Source organism: Balaenoptera physalus, assembly GCF_965194825.1.
Source record: "Balaenoptera physalus genome assembly, chromosome: 12".
NCBI classification, from domain to species: Eukaryota; Metazoa; Chordata; class Mammalia; order Artiodactyla; family Balaenopteridae; genus Balaenoptera; species Balaenoptera physalus.
Genome location: NC_138897.1, coordinates 48,221,577 through 48,245,455, shown reverse-complemented (window position 1 = coordinate 48,245,455; position 23,879 = coordinate 48,221,577). Strand labels below are relative to the sequence as shown.

Sequence of the window (23,879 nt, the reverse complement as noted above, 5' to 3'; positions counted from 1 at the left end):
GTGCAAAAGCTCAGTAGTAAGTGAAGGACAGACCATGAAAAGAGAAGAAAAGTAGATAAATCTTCTATTCTAAGGTGGTATTTGAAGGGACATGTCTTTCAATTGATTTTCCTGAAGTGATGGGTTTTCATTGATCCAGTCACCCTTTATTATCTGGTTTTATTTGCCTCCAATAGTACATATTTTGGCAGGAGTTAGGGGTGCAAGAGAGATTGTACTGTAATTTGTACTTCTGATGGTTATCCAGTGTTCTTGATTCTGGCCTCGTTGGCTTTCGGTTGCCATCAAGACCTTGCCCAGAGGAGGACTATGAGAAGAACAAGGGAAGGGGTTGTGGCTGCCTTGCATTCCTGCCTCTGTGGGCTGATGTAGAGAGTCAGTGAGCTCGGTAAGACACAGTGCCACGGATCACTTTATTGAATATGCTTAATCCAGTTATTCTATAGAAGGTCTGTAATACGAGTAATTTGTGAAGCAAGGGCGAATAGATTTGCCTGCAGACAATTTGATGCACACAGGCCATCCAGCCCCCATTTTCTCTTTTCAGATTTTCCCTCTGGACTCTTGCAGCCTGCTCTGTTTCTTCATTCACGCCATGATAATATATTTAATTTATGTTTACTTATTAAATTTTCCTCTGTTCTCTGTAAAAAAATGAATAGCAATATTTAAATGTAATCACAATAAAATTGAGTGGCCTGAGAAGTCCAATGGGTAAATGAAAACATTGTCAACTAGTGTGAACTTACAGTAAAAATCTAGTATTCATTTACTGATTCTTTTTTCTGGCATTAATAACTCATTTGACTTTTCTTTATAAATGGATCTTCAGTATATCAATATAGTATGAAATATATGTAATGAATATTTTATGGATTAAATAAAGTGAAACCCAATACAATTTGGAGCTGTCAAAGATTTTTTGTAATGAATTCCTGATCTGTTGTTTTATTCTTCACCTTTAATATGATAATATTGATCTCTGGCCTTTCCACTGTTTAGAGTTGTCATATAGATTAAAATTTAAAAATAGATTTGAAAGCCTATTACAACAACTGCATATTGCTGATTATAATAAATCCTTTGCAGTGAAATATTTTCAGATTTTTTTTCTCAAGTTCTGAGAATTGAGGTCCAAGAATATACTTTGAATTTGTATTTATTTTATAGCATAGGTGTTTATGTAAGCTAGTGTATAGGTTTGCATGGGTGTCATGGAGTCCCAAAATAGGTGGTTAAATTAAATAAAAGTTCATTTCTCACATTGCAGTCTGAAGGTGGGGAGTCCCAGGAATGATAAGATAGCTTTGTTATATCAGGATATCCAAGGAGCCAGGGTCCTTTTGTCGTGTTGCTCTGTTGTCCCTAGTATTCTGTCCTCATCCCATGGTCTAATATGACTTGCCACCAAATCCATGTTCCAAGCGGCAGGTGGAAGAAGAGGCAGACACAGTCCCTCTTTAGATATGTTCTGTTCTAAGCGTTGAGTGCATCCGTTTTTCTCATGTCCCATTGGCCAGATACGTAGTTGCACTTAGCTGAACCGGAAGCTGGAGAGTATAGTCTGTTGCAGGAGGCTGGTTCCCAGCTAAAAAGTGGGAGATAGGGAAAGGTAGTTACTGGGGAATAACTACCAGCCTCTGCTGTATCTATTTTTAAGTTAAATCTCATGCTTAGGCTTGATTTAGGTTAAATATGTATTATAATTTTGTGACATTTGAGAAAATACCTATATATTTAACTTTATGCAATATTAACATATATTTCCAAGTCTCTCTGACTCTACTCAGCCTGTTAACGACCTTCACTATTTCTTGTCCTCTACCCACCCACTCCAAAGCCAATTCAAATGTCATATACCACCCCCTCAGTGAAGGGTTCTTTAACTCTAGCTTTAATTCATCATTGTATCCTTGCTATTCCTTTATAACATAATATGTGTGTTCCTTTGTTGTATCTAATAAACTGTCTCAAATTTTCTCTTGTTATAATAGGACTGCACTTTCCTTAATGGTAGAGTTTATGTCTCATTGATCTTCTCTTCCCCATGGTGCCCTTTATGTAATAGGCTCATGATATTTTCTGAATGGAAATTTGAATTCCAGCTCTGTTTCTATTTCCAACATAATATGTTATCCTGGATAAGTCACTCAGTCTTTTCTTTTCTTTCTTTCTTTTTTTTGTTGTCTTTTTTCTCCAGTGAAATAAGGAAAATTATAGCTCTTTATCTGCATGGTAGGGCGGAAATGAGGATAAAATAATTTTTAAAATGTACCATCAACTGTATACTTGATTCGTGAGATTTCACACTTTGTTGCATTAGTAGGACTTTGGAAAAATTAATCAAGATTGAATGGCTTATCAAGTCAAATTTGTATTCTAAGATATTTCACAGTAGTATTTTGGCACACTGATGCCAAAAGAGTCACGTTCCAATAAGAAGTATATGATATGATTTAATACATAATTTTTAATCTAAAATTTTATGAGAAGTTAGGAAAGGGATTCTAATTAGTTTGTGTTCTTAACTCAGATTCAGTGGTTAGATTTAAAACCATTGTTACTTGACGAAGCAGAGCCTGAATTGTTTTTAATATGATATCTGCCAATGACTAATTCTGGGATTCTAGGATCAGGGATTTTTCCCGATTTACAGTGTACCAGTGGGTAAACTGTTTTTCATTACATGAAATGCTTTGAGGACGATCTTATTTGTAACTTGGAAGGTGCATTTCTCTAGCTAGCTCTCATACTTGGGCCACGTTAGCCTTTTGAATGTACAGTATAGGTGTAGTATTTCTTCTGCTTTTCCACTCTCCAAACTTATATGTGTAAAAAACGTCATATCCTGACAGTGCCTCCTATTAATTATCTAATTTGTATGTTTTGAGGGAAAACGATGTGTCTCAGAGTCCTGTGTATTTGTACTCTCATCCAAATTTTGTTTGAAATTTGATTGAGAAGCTTCACATACACAAAATGAAATTTTGGAGAAGAGACTTTAGTAAACAAAACCACTTTGCTCTCTCTGAGGAGGTCTGCATTTAAATATGTAGGAAACGATTAATTTCTGGGAAAATCTACGTCATTATTTGTTTGCTTCTGTCATTAAGGCTCTCACAGTTTTGACTTTAGTATTTACTGAATGTTCATATTATACTGGGAGTTTTCCATTATACTGAAATAGTTTTGCTGTCTGTAAACTAAATACTATAGGATAGAATATATTTTACTTTTGAGTAGTGATCTGATTTCCAAGATTTTGTAAATTACATATATGCTAATGCCTTAGCTTCTGTTGGTTATTACTGTCACTGCCACCGTAATAGCTATTCATGATTTAAGATGCAGATTTTCTCCCCTGGATACTTTCCCCTCAATTCCCAGGCAGAAATATGGTCCCTTCTTTTATAAGGGTGGTTTTTAATGTATCTTTGTCACAGTTCTTTTAGTTTATTTGTTTTTCTCCCAACTAAACTATGGATTCCAAGACAGCTAGTGACATATCTTACTCATGTTTGTATATCCTGTATAGTTCCTAGATCATGGCAGACATCTCAGCAGGTATTTATTTGACTGAACATACATTACTCATAGACATTGTTAGCTGATATCTGTAAAAGGGATGGTTTGAGAAGACTCTTATACTCATGGCACTTGGCCAGACCCACAGGTTATGCAACAGAGGGTCAATATGTCAAACACGAGGACTTAAAATTTTAGGAGGAAAAGCATTGTATGTTACTAAGCACCAAGAGGACTGTAAGTTTGAGCTAAGCAATCAAGTGATCTATTCCTTTCAGTGTAGCATTTTCTGAGTCCTTAGCCTAGGTGATCCCTTCAGCATTTTCCTTATGAGAGACGTGTCATTTTTTATGAGATGCAGTGAAGTTAGTGGAGAGTGTCCAGAAAAACATAATGAGTATTATGTTTGGTATAAATCTCAGGTCCAAATCTGTCTACACAGTTTCTGGATATTTGACATCAATGGAATAATTGACTTGAGAAGCAAAGTATATACTGAGTGGGTAGAGGAAATAGTACCCCCGAAGGACATTACCAAACTTTTTCATTTTAGTGACTGGCAAGGATGGGATGAGTTTGGCCAGCAGAGTAAATGAAATGGAGATTAGAAGACAATTCTATTAATTTTAAATGGAATTGTATATGATGAACGCTCATATAGATAGCCATTTCCTTGATGAAGATAATATTTTAGGGTAAGCACATAGAAAAAATTGCTGCAGTGATTTAACCCAATTAATTTTATTTTAGACACACTCTGGAAATTGAGAAACTTAGTAAAATTTTGCACTGGGATTGAAAGTTATAGTTTTCAGGATTACATTAGTTCAGGAGAAAGGGGCAAGCAAAAAGGAAATATATAGTCTTAAATCTTCTAACAGAAGTCTCAAGAAGATAAAAATAGTGAATTCTCTGGTTAAACTTTGAAGACTCTATATAATGTCACTTTGTTTCTAAGAAGCCTATTCATTAAGAAGTGAGAAGGAAAATTGGTATTCTTAAAGTTGGTTTGTTCTTGTTCTTTAACATATAATAGCTGTTGGGGCCCATTGATCATTTTTTTTGTATTATTCCTACCATTCGAAGTAGTTATTCATTTAAAGGTTGCTGCCTGTGTCTGCACAGTGAGCAAGGGCAGTCAGCATAGAGCTCCTGCATCAGTAGAGACTAGTAATGCAGTCAAGGCAATGGTAGTTAGGATTACGAAAGTGGTGACCCCCAGTGGGATTCAGGAGGTAGAAGGCACTTTGGTAATACCAAACAAAGCTTCAGTGGTTCATCTGGCATTGCCTTCCCATCTCCTGAAAAAGCCAAGGTTTTTTTGCTTTGTTTTGTTTTTTGTTTTGTAAATATCGGAAGAGTTTGATCCTATATACCAAGTTTCGAAGACTAGCCTTGGAAACCAATATCGTGTTTTCTCTTTTCCCTTCAGGACAAAGTATGTTCCATTTGGGACCACCTCAACTACCTTACCAGGCAGCACCAGGTCTTCATATACTTTCAGTTTCCCTTCTACTATGGAAAGGATCTTTCCTTGAATGTTCATATTTTCACCTTGAGAAGGCTATATATATATATATATATATATATATACATACATACATATATATACATATTTAGGAGGGGTTAAGCAGCTGTAAATAAATGTGACATAGTAGAAGAGTGGTTTGTGGGAGTTTTACTATATATACACATATATAATATTTTCCAGTCTGGTTTCAGACCCCGGCATGGCTTGGAGACAGCGTTGGTGTGTATGAAGGATCTTCCTCGAATGAAGGATTTGGGACAACTTTCCATGATGATTATATTAGAGCCTCAGCTGCTTTCGTGTTGGTCATGAGGTGATGCTGAACCGAATGCTTGAACTAGCAGGAGTGGCTGGGATTGCATTGGAGTGGTTCCGTTCATTCCTTCCGGGTAGGTACCAGCTAGTGATGTTGGGTGAAAAGGGACATCGAGGGTCCCCCCGTATGGAGGAACGCCGTCGTTGTCACTCATTCCCCGGTTCATGTTTAGTGGGTTTGAGGAGACAACTGGCCACCTGGAGGCCAGGCAGTGATTTGAATGACTGTGAAGAAGGTTATGAGGGTGGTTCTCAGATCGGTGTCGCTCACATATGTTATTTTTGTTTTGTCCGTGTGACAGTGCAGATTAGAATCGAAACTGAGAAAGTGTGACTTGTTGGAAAGTGAAAAGTTGGGAGGCCCTGCTGTGCTTTCTGATTTCTCTATCTGAATTACAGTTTGTGTAAACTCTGGCCATATTTTGACTCCAAATTCATCTACACACAAAAATCCTATTGCAACATTAGACAGAAAAGTTTTATTTTCCTTTCTGGTATATATCCGGAGCCTTCTTCCCTGTGAACACTGACTGCACCTCCGTGATCTTTCTTGCAGAAGTTGTAGTCTGCTTGTTCACCCGTTTGCTTGGGGCTCTTTTAAGCAGTCTGACTACATTAATAAATACTCTTGCTGGTGATGGCTGATTTTCCCCAGTGAATGTTTTGCTTTATCTTCACTGAGAGCACTTCGATATTCTAATCCTGTTTTACTAAGAATCAAATTGAGTTGCACTTTTTAGTAAATACTGCCTCTCCTTCTCCTTAAACTGCTCAGGCATTTTAAGTTTTTAGAGAGAATGTGCCAGAGTTTCTTCAATTTCAAACATGTTCTTTAGAAATTTGGTGCCTCCTCTTTGCTGTTATTTATTTATGTAATATTATTTCAGTTATTTTCCTTTACGGTAATGAAAAGCTTGCTGAGTGTTGAACATGGGGGAAGTTTATTAGGATTAAGAGTAGAATACAGGTAAAGAACGGAAAAGAACAAACAGATCTGTGTGTCTGTAAATATCATCAGAACTGTCTGTTGACTGTCATTTTGGCAAAAGGGCAGGAAACTAACATTTATGCAGTAACTGATCATGTCAGGCACTGAGCCAAGCAGTTTCTATTTTTTAGCTCATTTAATCCACAGGGTAACATTGAGAAGTGGGTGTTATTTCTTCATTTTACAGATGAGGAAATTGATGCTGAGAGAAGTTAGGTATCTTGCCTAACTTCACACAATTATAAGTGGAAGCTCTGGTATTTGAGCCTGGATCTGGCTGGTTCCAAAGCTCAGTCTTTCCATCCAGTCAAATGTTAAGCCCCAGGCAAATGTTAGACTTGAAGAGGGGGTCCCAAAGGAAAAAAAAAGAAGAAGAAAAACCATGCCTATTAGAAGGCATGAACAAATCAAGGAGGAAATGAGAGACATAGGAATGTACTAGCATAACATTTATTTTGAAAATTTCCAGAGTTTTCTTAAAACTCAGTTTAACAAGCCAAGTGACACAAGGAACAATTTTACGATCATCAAATGTTTAGCATTTATGGGATGAAGAGGTTTAGAATTTCAAATTTTATCTCTTTGTTTGGACATTTGTTCATTTTCTGCTTGGCAATTGAAGTAATGATACCCCACATTGGACCCTAGGAAACTAGAAGGAGCATGGAAGCCAATCAGGTAGTTAGTAGTTATCTGAGGAGAGACAGCAGTTGAAGACCAATACCAGGTGTTTACTGTTTATAAAAGCTTTTTATTCTTTTAAATGTGTCTACAAGATTTTCTATGTGGAACCTCAGCTTACCATTGCCTTTCACGTATAACATAGTGCTTGTGACTGAAGACGTGGTGAATTTTTGTGTTCTCCTTAACTAGTAATATATGTGGATTTTACTAAATACTTATTTACATCTTTAGATGAAGTTTGGATCAATATTATCAGTTTTCCTTTTTATATTGATAGACAGCTGTCTCCCACCATCCCAATATATTTATTTTAGGCATAGCCAGGGAGAATGTTGTTTCTGTGCTTATAAACTAACATTTGGCAATAGAAAGGTAATATATTATATATTAAAGTTGTTACTGTTATCCTAACATGATATGCTCTTATCAATTATGTTAATGGTACCTTAGAAAACGCCCCACTTCCCCAAAGAAGTAAAGCTTTTTAACTGTAATGATCTTCAACTTCAGTGCTGTGTTTTATCTACTAGCAGCTCATGAAGTAATGGTCATAATTGAATTCAGCACTTTAAGATTTCCTGACTTAGCTTAAGCGAAATATTGATTTCATGAAATGAGGTGGCAGGTGCATCGAGGAACTATTTCCTGAAAGTTTTAAGTGGCTATTTAAACCCTCAAGAATATTAAAGCAGATTAAACGAGTGGTTTGGAGTTGTGCTTTCTTAAATAAGATGTTTGCCAACTGGACAGAAGCCATGATACCCAAAGGTTTGTTTTTTTGAAACATTGAAGAATGAAGGCAGAAGACCGTTTCGTCTTATTGTTACATAAGCGTAGATAGTTCTCTATAATTTTAGTAACTGTTTAATCAGTTGCCATTTAGTTAGTTGAGTAAATAGGGCCCCAGGTTTAAAATAATTTTTCTTGAATTATTACCTTGGGTCACAAAGTCTCTTCTTTTCCACCCCGATTATATTCACATATTGTTCTCTCGTTTTGTTGCTGGATTTGTTGTTTGGAGGGTCTCTGTGTGCCTAGTTGGAACATTGATATTGCTGTTAAATAATGTACAGGAAATCTTGTTTTGTCTAAAGATAGATTTCTTCCCATGGGTCATCAAAATGCGCATTTTTTCCTAAGGAAGATGTTTATTTCTGTGAAACAGAGGTAATACATATATAACATATTAGTAGCATTACTTCTGGAATTTATTAACATGTATGTGTGTATAATTTTATAGTTTTCAAACAAAATTAGCCTGAAACAGTATTATTTATTCTCTTTTTACATTTGCATTGGTCCTAGCCATTCTTACCTTTATTTTACTGTTTTCCTCTGTACAGAAGAGTATTAATTTAGGTTGCTTTTCTGCAATCCCTACTCCCAACTATGTCTCTAATGAATCATATTTCCCAGAGGGTGAAATTAAAACAAGAACTAGGTGTATTAAATTTCTTTTAAGCCTACTGCCAGATTCTTAGATGTATTTTTAGGTGTCGAATACTAAGTTTGGGGAAGGAAAGGATGCTTAAATTCACTGGCCTTTGTATTTATTCTTCCTTTTTCAAGTTTGTTTTTACTTTATAATTCTGTCTGAATTTTGTGGATGTATTTCATGCCATCTCAAGTAATTATGGTGTTTGAATTTCACAGTACTTCTATTTTATAGCAAAAGGCTATGTTTATTAAATATCTTTTTATGGGAATACTTTTAATCAAAGCAGACAACTGCTACTGAACAAACTGTCTTGAGAATGCAAGTGGTCAAAGAAGATGAGGAGGAGGGAGGAAGGGAGAAGAAAGCTAAATTAAATGGACATTTGTCCTGTGGTATGAATGCCGATCTTAACAGTAGTAGTTGGTGTAGTTATTTTTAAACATTTCTTTTATCAAACATTTAAAGGTAAAAATTTTCCCATAGCCAGCAAAACTCTGAGTTGAATTCTTTTGACATTCTGCTGATCAAGGAATTTCCTATGAGTAGTACTGGAGCCTTCTGCAGAGAAGGGGTAGGAGGATGAATTAGAGATGAAGTAATGGACAAAAATATTTATAAACATTTTAAGTGTTTATGGAACATGTAATGGCTAGTTGTATTTTATATTGAGGAAGATACAGACATGATTGAAAATTTAAATATGAAAAGTCATAGCATTGGAGAAACTTAGAAAAATTCAAATCTAACTTTTGAATTCACCTTTGAGAGGGAATGACTTTTTACAGAAGCTGTAAAATAAACTACAAAGGAAAAGATGAACATAATTGTTTACATAAAATTTTATGTGTTTGCAGATCAAAAACAAAACATTAAGTGACAATGGAGAAAATATTTGTAGTTAATATTTTTAGCTAATATAAGCTAGAAGTATTATATAAAAAGATTATTAAAACAGAAAGAAATGTTGACCTTAGAACATTGTGGTCAAAGGTCATGAACAGAGGAGCTTCAATGCATAAAACTAGGGAATAAACAAGTATGTGGATAAGATTTGATCTTACTAATAATCACAGAAATGCAAGGTAAAGAGCCACTGGAGATTGTCTTTTGGTTTACCTAATAAATTAATCAGTGCAAGCACTTCACCCTGACTCCAAATGATGCTTTCTACTAATATACTCCTGGTGACAGTGTAAACCAAAACAACTCACTTGAAAAGCCAGTTGGCATTATTTGCAAAAGGTCATTACATAATTTATATCTCCTGAATTAATAATGCCACTTCTGTAAGCCTATCTTAAAATATCTTTGAATGTAAGGAAAAAAGTGTCATATACCCTAAAATATTCACATCAATGCTATTTCAATTATGAATAAAGAACATAAATGCTCACCAGTAATATCAGTGATTCTGAAACTTGACGGTGCAGTAAAATCATTTGGAAAAACATAAGAAAATGCTGAAGCCTTGGCTCCACCAGAGATGTTTATTTAATAAGTTTGGGGTTACCTCAAAATTTGCATTTCAAAAGATTCCCCTAAAAATTCTAATGCACAGCCAGATTGAAAACCACTGGCTTGAAACAAGTTGATAGAATATTTTTAACCATTCGATATATTTATTATGGCTGTGTAGTAGTTTCAACAGGGTGTAATATAAAATAAAATACTGTGATTCAATATTTAGGTAAATTATAACTTTAAAATAGAAACCTGCCAGAAACACAGGCTAGAAGAAAGTTTGTAAAATGCTCAGAGTTGTTTTAAGGAGTTGAGATTTTTTTAGTTATTTTTTTATCTTTTCTTCAATTGACAGATATTTTAGTAATGTTCTTATATTACTTTTTATTTTATTTATTTTTTATTTTTTAAGTTTAATACAAATGTTTTATTCTGGGTGCTTTTTAACATTTCAAACATCATAAATAGCAAAAAAAACATTGCAAAAACAATACAAAAATATTTAAAATATATTATTTACATATAACCAATATGTAAGTATATGTCTTCATTATATATATTTTATTCATAATTTTGTCTGTAGCTTTATTTTAGTATCTTTTGTGGTTCTAGTAATATAAGTTATATCCTTTATAAAAGTCTTGCAATGTTCTTACTAGAAGTCAAGATAAAAGAATACCAAATCAAACTAGCCAAGGATCTAAGTTATCCATCTACTGATTTTTGGTCAAAATACAGGATTAGGATTATTTTCCTGTAGAGATTCAAACCTGAGGCACTTGCCATCAGGCTGATATTTATTTTATTTTATTTTATTTATTTTTTTATGTGCATTCTTATTTTTCTATTTATTTTTTTAACATCTTTATTGTATTGGAGTATAATTGCTTTACCATGTTGTGTTAGTTTCTGCTGTATAACAAAGCGAATCAGCTACATGTATACATATATCCCCATATCCCCTCCCTCTTGCATCTCCCTCCCACCCTCCCTATCCCACCCCTCTAGGTGGTCACAAAGCACCGAGCTGATCTCCCCGTGCGATGCAGCTGCTCCCCACCAGCTATCTATTTTACATTTGGTAGTGTGTATTATATTACCCTTTAAAAGAAAAACTGTATTTAAAAGAAGGGTTCCTGCTGGCAAGATCGTCTAGGTAATTTCCTACTTATGGGTTGTTTCCACCTATGAATACAGAGATTTATTCTGACTTCTAAAATAGTCATATCCTGAAGTTAGAGTTACACCTCATATTATTGTAATGAAATTCTTCATGGGATTCTTTTTTCCTTTTTTCATCTCAGAAATATTTTCTCATGTAGTTTTCTGACTTTGGAATGTAATAAGCTCAAGTCAGTCACTTTCTCTTCTTTTATTAGTCTACATCTGTGCCTTTCAATTTTCACCTTTCCAAATACCATCTATATGCTGATGGCTCCCCAGTGTTTGTCTCTAACCCCAGCGTTAACTCTGTGATGCATGTGTATATCTGAATTTTGGATGCATACCTTTAAATTAGTAAGTCCAGAGCTAAATGCACCATATTTTTTCCCAAACTGTCTCTTCTATGTTGCCGATTTTAACTCATTATACCAGCGTTTACCCCCAGCCCCTGAAGCAATCCTAAATTCCTTCTGCTACCTCATCATACACATCTTGTGAGTTTCTGTACCTCCTGGTTTTTGTCCCCCATATTTCTTCTCATGTATTTCTTGACTCTTTCTCCACATCTCTTCCTTACCATCATTTCTCTGGTGAGGTTCTCGTTATCTTCCCTGCAGTCTAGTATTGCAGGCTCCTAATTGATCTGTCTTCTTCTAGACCTGTCTCATTCTGGATCTATCCTCATGTGTACAGCAGGACAAGGGTATTTCCTTCCTTACAGTCTTCTGGGGCTCTCCATCATCTCCTGCATGGAGTCTAAGCTCCTCACCAGGGAGTTTAAACTGAGGTATAACTGTCATGTACCTGGCATGGTGCGTACCTTCCCTTTGGAATCTGACCCCAACCCTATTCTCCCTCCCACTCACTGCTCTGGAAATATCAAATAATCATGTTTCTGCAGATCATGTTCAGTTCTGTCCCTGTATGCCCTCTTCATGCTGCTCTCTCTGCCTGGAGTGACCTCTTTACCTTCATTTGATTAGATCAGCAAAATTTAAAGATGAATACTGTCCACCATGGACTAGGGTGGGGAAAATAGTTACTCTCAGCGAAGGTAATTTGGAAGTAACTATCAACATTTTTAAAGCGCACTTTTATACAAAAATTCTACTTTTTGGAATCTATCCTAGAGAAATAGTTATACCTACTGTCTTAGTCTGTTGGGGTTGCTGTAACAGAATACCGTAGACTGGGTGGCTTATACACAACAGAAATTTGTTTCTCTCCGTTCTGGAGGCTGCAGAGTCCAAGGTCAAGGCACCCGTGGATTTGGAGTCTGGTGAGGGCCTGCTTTCTGGTTCATAGATGTTTGACTTCACACTGAGTCCTTACATGGGAATGGAGGGAGAGAGCTCTCCAGGGTCTCTTTTATAAGAACAGTAATCCCATGCAAGACGGCTCCATCTCATGACCTAATCACCTCCCAAAGGCCTCCACCTTCCAGTAGTACCACGTTGGGGGTTAGGTTTCAACATATGAATTTTGGGGAGAACACAAACATTCAGTCTATAGCATACTTACAAGGAGACATATATACCAGATTCTTCATGGCAATACTATTTGAATGGTTAAAATTAGGTGCAAGCTACATGTTAAATAATAAGGAAATAGTTTAAAAGTTACAGTACAACATATCTACTCTATCAGATAGACCATTTTATGAATATTAAGAGCATTTAATATTCTATAGAACATTAAGAGCAAATAATATTCTATGGGAAATTTTCTCATTCATATTATTAAGTAAAAAAGCATGCATCTACTGGTATGCACTAACAGCTCTCATTTCTGTTGAAAAGAAATTTAAAATACAAAACCATAGAGTTGAATATATGCATATATATGAATGAAAATAGGAAAAGCTCTGGGAAAAAAACATGGCACATCTTTAATAGTCATTACTTCAGAAGCAATGGGTGTGGTTGGGGGAAGTTGAGAGGGATTTATTACTTTTAACTCTGTATAATGATGTACCTTTACACTTTCATATAATTTCCATGTGTTTATTTATTTGCTTGCATAAAAGTGTTTAAACCTTAATATAAGTTGACACAGGGGAGAAGGCTCTGACAGAATCAGAGAGAAGCCAAATTATGGGTAAAAGAACAAAATCATCAACAATCTTTTTTTTTTCTTTTTTGAAAATACAGCAAAATATCAGACCAACAACCACCAGCTGGAATTAACAGATGTGGACATGTTGTCATAGTTGCTTTGGATTTCTTTTAAATAAAGTCTGGCAGAAAAAGCTGGAGTTCCCTTGATTTCCTTCTTTTCTCAGAGGCAATCAGTGTCATAGATTTGCTGTGTACTATTGTGGTTCAGAATTTTATAGTTTCGCGATGTATATACAAAGTATATCTATATCTATAATTATAACCTACTGGTGAACATTTAATTTATTGGCAGTTTTTTTCCTGAACAAATAATGACTCTTTGTGAATATGCATTGAGTTTTTCCAGGGACTGTACCAAAAGGTGGAATTGCTGATCTGTAAAGCATGCGCACCTGTTTTTTTTTCTTTTTTCCCACTAGATATTGCCAGATGCCTTTCCAAACTGGTTGTATCAGTTTATATTCTCACTAGAGTATTTCATAGTTCCTATTTCTGGACATCCTCAGCCAATGTTTGGTATTGCCAAGCTTCAAATTTTGTTCTCTTCTGTAAATCATGAAATGTTAGCTTATCACCAGCCACTGAATGTTTTCTGAGCATCCGAGTCTGACAGGGCCCTATGAGGGGAACAAGTCCTAAGGAGCTGATTACCACTGAGCCACGAGGTATTAGATAGCACAGAACTAAATGCTGCAGTCACAGGACAGGCTGTGATGCCTACAGAGGTTCAGAAACCATCACTATGGACGGGAGAGTTAATTAGGAGTTTTTAGGAGGTGAAGGCGAGGCATCCTTGACAAATGAGTAGGAAGAGAGGAGAACAGACGATGTTGAAGATGAAGGGAATATAAAGGCAGGCGGCGTGGCTAGAATCAACAGTATGCCAATTGTCCAACCATTATTAATTGTCCTTAAAGCCTTAACCAGAAAGATATTAGTAGAGCTTTAATGCATACCTGTTTTGAATTCATCATTTTACAGATGAGAACATCGAGGCCTAGAAAAATGAGATAAGCTTGTATAAATCACTTAGCCTATTAGACAAGTGTCAAAAATAAAATAAGCAGGGGATTTATTGGCTTACTTAACTTGTACATCCAATAGGCTGAACTTCAACGTGACTAGATAATGCAGGAGTCCAAGTGACGTCATCTTCCCCCCCCATGTTTTCTTCCTATGTTTCGCTCTGCTTGCCTATGGTTAACTCTGTTCTCAGCAGGCTCCATCCTTGTGGAAGCAGAGGTGGTCACTAGCTAATATTTTTTGTACCGTTACAGTAAGCTTATGTTTTTACTGAAAATAACGTATGCTCACCCCCTTTATTTCCATATCAGTTTCCCCAGAGATACTCAGACTCCCACAATTTGGCCAGATAGTTTAACGTGGCTAGCCTTTCTGGTGGGGAAATCAGGACCATTTCACTGATGGCTGAACTGGAATAAGGTAAAGTTCCTAAGAGAAAGGAATGCAGGGCGTGCCAATATAAGATGGCCATGTAGCCTGTGTAGTAGGTAGGGTGTTTGAGACACATAATTGTAGTCAGGAGTTTCAATAAAATATAGATGATATTCATTGTGAGTGCTTTATGTCTACAAATTCGTGATTGTAACAATTTTTATAACAGTGACTAAGTTCATTTCAACAAACACCTTTTGAGTACATTGGGATTGTTTGTCAGATAATACAAATAAATAAATATGTGTCTATCCCCTGTGGAGTTCCCAGACTGGTTGGAAGTTGTAAGGGCAGGAGAGCTAGAAGTGTAAACAATTTTGATGGAAGGAAACCATGAGGGATATGCAGAGTGTTGAGATTGTAATACAGTGAGGGAGATACCCTGGTATCACAGAAGGCTATGTATATACAAAGTATATCTATATCTATAGTTATAACCTACTGGTGACCATTTAATTTATTGGCATCATACAGGTGGTAGTTAAGCATTTTATTTTGAATGGTAAATGGAGCAAGGAGTGGGATGAAATTCCAGGCAGAGGGTTTCACAGGAGCCAAAATAGAGAGATGGGAAACCACAGAAGCACATGGTTTACTGAGCTGGATCAGATCAGAGGAGAGTAGTCTGGGAATCGGGGAGTAATCTGAGAGTTGGGGAAGATGAAGATGAAGGAGGTGCCAAGTGTACTGTAGAGGATCCTAATGTCAGCCAAGGGCTCTGTGCTTCCTTTGGTGGGCAGTGAAAAGCGCTGATTAAGAAAAAAGCAGTCAATCAATCTGGTGTATGGCATGGCCTGAAGCCTGAGCAGTGTTTCATTTGTTTGTTTTTGTTTTTTTAACAGGAAAATTGCTCTGGCACCAGTGGGTAGACCAAATTGCAGCAGGGAGATATTGAAAGCAGGGGTAGGGGTAGGAGCTATAGAACTGTCTTCTTGTGACGTAAAGATTGTTTGAATTAGGATGTGAGGAAGTAAAAAATGTATATTGAAAGATGAACGTTGTTGAGGCAGAATAATTCAAATAGTCTGAGAAATGCTCCATTCCTGGGTGATGAAGAGGAGGGTACCCGTCACCGAGTGAGAGACATAGAGAATCAGGAGGAAGATCTCCACTGGGAGAGATGAGTAAGATGACTTTTATGTTGGGTAATATAATATTGCAAATATATAGTATTTTCATTTATATGTGGATACTGTTTGTAAATTTTTCAATGCTATTTAAAGCGCCTGGGTGTTTTTCGATTTTATAAATCTACACAGGGAAAAAGAATCATCACACTGCTTTATTTTTTCACAGAGAAACAAATATTTTATATAACTTTAAAATAATTTTTAAGCATTTTGCTAATAAAATATTCCTGGGAGTATCCCCGCTAGGTACTTTTTCCTAATGACCCTAACCATAAATAAAGTTTAGCATTTCCCCACATATATTTCTTGCATTCTGTAATAGGGGATGTTGCTACATATTATTGTGGGGAGGATTTGAAAATTATATATGCTTAGGAAACACTGAGTTAAGTAGGTTTCTGGAGTTATGTAAGATTTTTCAGAGACTTTAGTGTATACTGTTAATGTATTTGGTGAGTTTGCAAAGGGAGAATGCAGCTTTTCTGAAACTCCTTTGACAGTTTTTTGAGCATCACTTGGGACTAATATCCCACAGAACACATTCAGAAACACTGTAATATTAGCCGTTGCTAACAAAATGGGAGAGTATGAGTAGCTACAAGTAGAACATAGAAATTAACATTTTTATATGAATCTATTTTATCATACCAAATATATTTACAATGTCTGTTCTTTAATATATGAAATCCACTGTTTTATTTTATTTTGGAAGATATGTGGGTGTTTTTGGCATAAGTGAAAGTATTCTCTTTGAGATTATAGTTGTGGGGAAGTAGTATAAAGTCCTGAAGAGCCGTCAATGGCCATGGGTTGGCTGCATTGGAATTCTGCAATTCTGCATTGGAATTAGTGATAGAAGAAATCCACACATGATACCATCTCAGTCATCTCCTTAGAATAAACTAGGGATAACATCTAAATTCCAAATGATTTTCTTCTTTTTGTGGCACATGCCTCAAGGCTCCTTTCTCCTGAATCCCTTGTCATTTCATATGTATTCAGAGAATTCAGATCAGCTCAGCCTGCATTTCTGTTCTGTACAAAGCACTGTCAGAGCGCAAATTTATTTCGAGATTAGTTTGGCATATATAATGTGCTCAATAAATATTTATTCAACTAATGGATTGTGTTATTCTTTAATGATCTAGTTCTACAAAGAGGCATCTCAATTACGGATCTAAATTCTCTACCATTTTCTCTCAAAGGTCTTTCTTCCTTAGTTTTCATAGGGTAGCAGTACCTGAACAAGACAACCAACAGTGTCATCTTCCGCAATCTAGCTCTTTCTTTTTATTATTTGAAATTTACTGGGGGAGTCATTGTTACAGGCAACGTTGAGTGAAGATGGAGCCAACATCTTACCATTTTCCAGCATCTGGCTTTTCTTTGTGTGTTTCCTTCAAGTGCTAAATATTCTTTTGTAGTACCCAAGGATAGTTAAGTGGAAGAAACAACTCTATGGACAGAGAATGTGGGGTGGTGGAAAGAGCATGGACATTGGAATCAGTAGAATTTGGTTTCAGCTGTGTCACTTAGTTCTTATTTGACTGCACTATGATTCTTAGCCTCTCAGCCTCAGTTACATCTGTAAAACTAGGAATCATGTTTACATTTTATGGTGACTGTAAGGAATATAGATAATAGTTGTGAAAGCCCGGTTGCATTAGGGATGCTCGATAAATGGCACCTATAATAATAGATATTTATTATTATCATTCTGTTCTCTCTACCTTTACTGAATAAGTTATTTTCAATATTTATCACATGTGAAAGGCTGTGAGATAGGGGTATGTACACTTGCATATCTTCACTTATTTTTACTAATGAAACAAAAATGAAATCAGACAAAATATTACCTGAACCAATTCTTTAAACAAGCTGCAGAATATATAATTTCTTTCCATTTGCCATCCTTTGTACCTCTAGATGTTGGTTACTTTGAGCCATAATAGTAATAAATAATAATACTAATAATAATAACTCACAATTTTTGAACACGTACAATATGCCAGACATAATTCTAGGTGTTTTACATGTTTTAACTCATTAAATCTTCAGAATGATCCCCTAGGCAATAGTGACTTTTGTTATCCACATTTTGTAGTTGAGAAACCTGAGACCCAGAGAGGTGAAGTCCAAAGTCATAGAGCTAGTAAATGGTCTAGCCTCAGCTGAACTCAGGCTGAATGGCTCCAGAAGTCACAGTCTTATTCATTGTATTCCACTGCCTTTCTTAGTATAGCAGTGGTAATATGGCATGTCACGACATGCATAGTTGTAGAGATACAATCGCCAATATTCAGCTATACATGCAGTGTGTTCTTTCCTTAATGTCTATAATCAAAGATAACCACCTCACCTCATATTTTAGTTGGAGGCCTTTAAAAATTATAATTTAGATTATATGCTTTAGCTTACACGTTTTTAGGGCCATTTCTTAATTTCCTTATAGATCCTATTCTAAAATAATACCAAGCAAACTTTTCTCCTTGTATTGATGTTTTGAAATTCTTGTCTCCTAAAACAAAAGGTCTGTTTAGTGAATATGGCTGTATGAATCACTGTAGGCTATCTAGTGGTAGCTTGGTAATGTCCATAAAGTGGATACAGAGTCTAAGTTCAAATGCCTGTTTATATTCCCCAAATAATATATTTGTATACTGTTCAAGCCAATCAGAGATGCATGTCTAGGTTTAGAGTCTGAAACTGTTTCTCTAAATTTAAGAATTGAATTGTACAACATGTGTCACTTGGTAATTTTATTTCTTGCCTCAATATCCCCACCTCATAAAAGAGTACTTGGAACTAAGTCTCTAATTTTACCCTACAGACATGTTGAATATTGAAAATCATGTAGGTATTCTTTACATAGAAAAATGCAAACTATCTTCTTTTTAAATATGACCCCTCTCTTGAGGTAACTGGTTGTTCCTATTTATTTTTATATGTTTATATGGGCTTTGAAATCAGAGTAGAATTTGGGTTTCAGCTGTATCAGTTAGCTATTTCACTGCAGAAAGATTCTTAACCTCTCAGTCTCAGTTATATCTGCAAAACTGGGAATCATACTTAACATTTTATAACTCTAATATTTGTTATTTGTCATAAGTCAGTGCCCATTACAAACTTTCACTAGTGATCCTCTTAGAGGGATTGTGAAGTTTGGGACATTGTTTTTGTCTTCAAAATCAAATTTCAGAATTGCTGTAGGTCATTTTTTGGCTAATATTTTATGTGCTGGGATTCTTCAGATAACATATATATAAAGGACTCTAACTTTTAAGTTTTTATTTTTCAGTTGTTCTGGGGGGTTCCAAACTAGCAGTAATATTTCTCAAGAGTAAGAAGTTTGTTTGGCTTGACATTCTAGGGTAGTTTTTAATCATCTAGGTTACTGATTTATCAATTGATATAACCCTTGTGCATGTGTGTTCAAGACTCATCCACATTCAATGGTAGAAATAGTTTATTCTTCTATTAGTAGTAGTGACCTGCCCATTAAATATGTAAATACATAAGTAAATCCAAGGGTGCATTATTGAGTTTTTTTTAACATTTTAAAAACATTTTTTTGTGAAATGTGACATATATAAAGTGAAATGCACAAATCCTAAGTAAACAATTTAATTTTCACATAGTGAACACTAAGATTATGTATAAAGAACTGAAACGTTACCTCCACCCCAGAGGCCCACATAATTTCCCCTTAAAAATATATCCTTTAAAATTAAGATATTTTCTCTAGGCTATCAACACTGAAAATACTTGAAAGGAACTATTATTAATTTTTTTGAAAGAGTAAACATAAAATTGTTTCAATTAATTCATATTAATAAGGCAGCACAATAACAGACTAATAATGCTGCTTAATAATTGCTCCTTAAATTTGTTGAATTTTTAGACTTCAGTTGTTCAGGATTACTTTTTTGATGTTCCCATAATTGCAAAATGAGATTTTAAAATGTTTGCAGGAAATAGCTTTCATCTAAAATTATTATTAAGAGATACTTAGTAAAGTAGTTTAAGATTTGGATTACTTAAGTACTGTCTTGTAAAGCATTATTATGTTATATGGAAAGGAACAGAGGACCACAACGATGATATTTTCTTTGTCGTGTGTAAATATTCTTCCAATTGCATTCCCCAGATATTCGTTCTGGTTTTTAAAATTATTAAAATAGACAGGCCATCCATTCTCTTCACCAAGTGTACACTATTAGTAAAATTTTATGTGTTCTGTCAACAATTTGATGTGATAAAGCAATGGTTTTTCTGTAGTTCACACAGCACTGGGGCTCTGCAAAGCATCTCTGGGGGTTCTTTGATGTCTAGACAGTTTAAATTATGCCTGCTCCCCTGCCTCCAAATTCCACCCCGTTCTGCTTCAGGGGTTGTGGGAAATGAAAACAAACCAGAAGGGTTCCACAACCCTACAGTCTAAGGAGGAAAACAAACAAATAGAATAAGGTGTATATCTACCCTGGCAGGTGTATAGAGAAGGGCTCAATTACAGGGAATGGCAGAAAGAAAAGAATTGGGGGCAAATAGTGTCCTGCTTATTTACTCCTAATTATATTCCTAGTGTGGAACTATATGAGGCTTGTGGACAAAATGAAAACATTATGGAAGTGTTAGGGAAGAAAGTAGAATTCACCTTTTACCCCAGTCCTCCAGTGTTTTCCTCCTTGCCAACAGCCAAATCTAAGAGTTTGGTGTGTTTCTTGTACACTGTCTTATTTATTGAAATGGTAAGATGTAGAATTGCATTTTAAGTTGGAAAACTAACTTTTTTTTTCCTTCCTTTCTTTTTTGTTTTCTTTTTATAAATTGGGATATCGCAATTCTTCCAATTCATCATTTTAGAAAGTAAGTAACTTTTGAAATTTTAGAGATTTTTTTTGGTTTAAATGTTGTTTTATTATTGCATATATTGTGTACACATGCACGTATTCTATTCCAGAAATTTAAGCTTTTAAATTCTGACTGAGGTGATTAACTCTTGCGTTAAGTGTGAACAAATTTTTTAAATTAAAACTAAGAAATATTGCATAGAAGATGTCCATGCTATCTAAGAATACAGACTTTTAACACATACTTGCCTCATCTTCTTTCATACCCACAGTAAGTCATTGTGCTTTTTTAATATATACAGATGTATAAATGTATGTTTGTATCTTTTTTAAAGCTGGCCTAGGTATATTTGCTAGTTCTGTTTTTTCTGAATATTAAAATAATAAAAATACATAAATGAGACTTTTATTTACTCCTGTTCAATGACAGTTAATTAAGACATTCATGTTTTCAGGGAGAGCAGTCCAAAATTTCTAGACCTTATGGAAATGTTGAGAATAATAGCAATAAGTAAAGGGTATGAAAGATTTTTAAAATTCACTTTCCTATGTATATGCAGTGGAGAAAACAGTTACCTTTTTAGTAAGTACTTCACTCTTTCGACGCTAATGTTTTATTGTTTTAAATAAAATGAACTATATAATTTGGGTTTTTTTCTATGAAGAAATGCAAGTGATATGTTTAAAACTAAGTGACTATCAACCACTGACTTGAGTAGTAAAATTTGCATTTGATTGCAAAGTATTTTTTAATTCTTCTGAAATGCAAATGTTATATAGTTTTGAAATAAAACGAATTTCATATGTTTGTTTTGGGAAAGATTTGGGAAAATTACAGTAGTCATTGAGACTTTTGGAGATCTATTGTCATGTGATTGTAAATTACATATTTTAAAAAATATTTCCACAGTAAATCTTGAGTTTATTGAGTTAATAAACAGTATAATTTAATAATATATTCATGTTCAACAGAGCTTATTATTTATATGAAACTGGGTGTTTATCACTTATGTTTGCAGCAGGCATAGCATTAAACTGCTATTTAATAATCAATTTATCTTCTACAATTATCTTTGGTTTACTGTAACCTAGAAAGAAAATGTAAATTCTAGTGATAGTAAATTATGTTCGTTCAGTATCTTTTAGTTGTCTTTAAATCTGTATTATTCTCTAATATTCTAAATCTGAGTTCTTGGAATTGTGTGTATTAAGACCTTAGGAATAAATAACAGGAAGCGTGTGTGTGAGGTTTGATAGGTGCACAGTTGTATTAAGTTATATCTTTAAAACATCTACATTGTTTCATTTTTATGTATAGGATTCTATTTTACTTGCAGTGTTAACATTTTCTTGCCAAGTCCCTACAGAAAAATCTGTGTTTCTGACAGTTTCACCAAATTAAAGCTCCACAAATCTGGCATAATAATTCCCAGCTTCAAATTGTCTGTGCATTTTCTGAAGAGAATGCTGATAAAAAAATATATTTTGCAGTCTTCAGTATACCATGTATAGCATTATTTATCTGGAATTTATTCATGGACAGCTATTTCTGGGACATGAATATATTTTACTTTATAAGGTATGCCTGGCCCACTTTACATATGAGCAGAACATCTTTTATGAAGAAAAATAATGAAATGAGGTCTGTAAGCTTGTAGAAGCTTCGAGAGGAAAGATATTACATAAACGTCCAGCATTGTTTCTATGTGTACTTCAGTGTTCTAACTGCATTGTTCTATGACCAAATTTATATTAGGGCTCTGGCTTCCTGTCAAACCAAATGGAATCATATTGATGTGTTGGCACAGAGAAGCTGTTTCCTAAAATAATAAAGTGTTCTTCTTATTACAATACTTATAAACCTTTATGACCATGATGTGTATATATGCTGCCTTGCTATTGTGTGTTGTGTCAGCTCAGCAAATTTGGCTTTTTCATTTTATTGGTGAGTATTCATAGTAAGTAAGAGATTGGATAATCTTGGTTTTTAGAAAACTTTTAATTTAGTTAGTGACATAAAAATATGTTTCTATCACAGAAATTCAAACTTTGAAGCCTTAATATCCTAAAGGTTCTCTTGTCCCAGGATATCTTGGATTACATACCCAGAACCCCTACTAGGTAAATGGGGTGGAGTAGGGCTTCTAATCGTTATTGGTTCAACCAAATATTGATCTTTTAGCATATTAGGAAGTAAAATGTATGTGGAAACATAAGTAAATGAAAGTAACAATTCTACCTCTAAATTCTAGTGCACAAAAATATCAGTTTCCAAACAAAACACAAAAAAGTTCTAAAGTGTACCCCAGGAAATATATACATATTATACATTTCATAAACATCTTTTTAAGTATATGAATACATTTCAATAATGTTTGTATGTATGTGTTTTGATATTTTAATCAATAGTGTAATGCTGTTTGGTTTCTTAAAAAAATCTGTTTTCATAATTTAGTCACTTGCATCTTTACTACCGAACATAATTATTAGCTGGGTAGAATTCCCAAACACGTATTTCTTTATTTGACCAATAAAGAACTGAGGAAAGGATGTCATTGAAGAAGTTGTATCAGAGATATAAACACAGATATAGATTTTTATTTGGCCTTGTGAGAAATGCAATCCCATGAGTAACTTAAATACTTGTAATTTCAAATCAGTTCTTCTGTGGTTTATTATTCTTTTGTTGCTTTTGAACCTATAGGATGGAGCTGTCCTTGAACTTAGTTTATTTGATCATTCAAGTGCAACCATCAAGTTGTCTGTAATATTTAAAACCTGAGGCTACATGGTATTATTTGCAAAATAACACCACACAAACGTTTGGGCTTTGGTTTCTTTGAAATATAGTGTTGGTTGCTTTATGAATAAAAGCATAATTTCAATTCAGGAGACTTTTTGCCTGAAGCCTATAAGACAGATGCATCTGATTAACTTTGGCGAAACTGGACTGGCCTGTTATTGTAATGTAGATGTTTTCGGGGTTGGGAGGATATTTTAAAAAGGCATACGAGGGGTCTTTTTTTTTTTTTTTCTTAAGAGACTGAGAACAGTTTTGCCACAGAAACTGCGTCTCAGACTGCTTCATTTTTTGCACACTTTTATTTTCTAGTGGAACTTCTCCATTAGCCTGTCTGAATGCAATGCTTCACACTAACACTCGAATAGGGGATGGAACATTCTTCAAAATCCCTGGAAAGTCAGGCCTCTATGCTCTCAAA

General features: G+C 34.9%; 1 protein-coding gene across 3 annotated transcripts in view; it reads left to right on the top strand.

Moving 5' to 3' along the window:
- The window catches only part of ASXL3 (ASXL transcriptional regulator 3), a 188,286-nt gene that overhangs the window by 43,419 nt on the left and 120,988 nt on the right, over nucleotides 1-23,879 (top strand). For 2 of the 3 annotated variants that reach the window (XM_082415962.1, XM_082415961.1), the window contains exon 1: nucleotides 1-23,879. This exon is cut by the window's left edge and continues 10,904 nt beyond it. In XM_082415962.1, the coding sequence (XP_082272088.1) occupies nucleotides 23,802-23,879 (78 nt within the window). In that variant the 5' untranslated portion in view covers nucleotides 1-23,801. The other variant, XM_082415963.1, reaches the window with a different exon arrangement.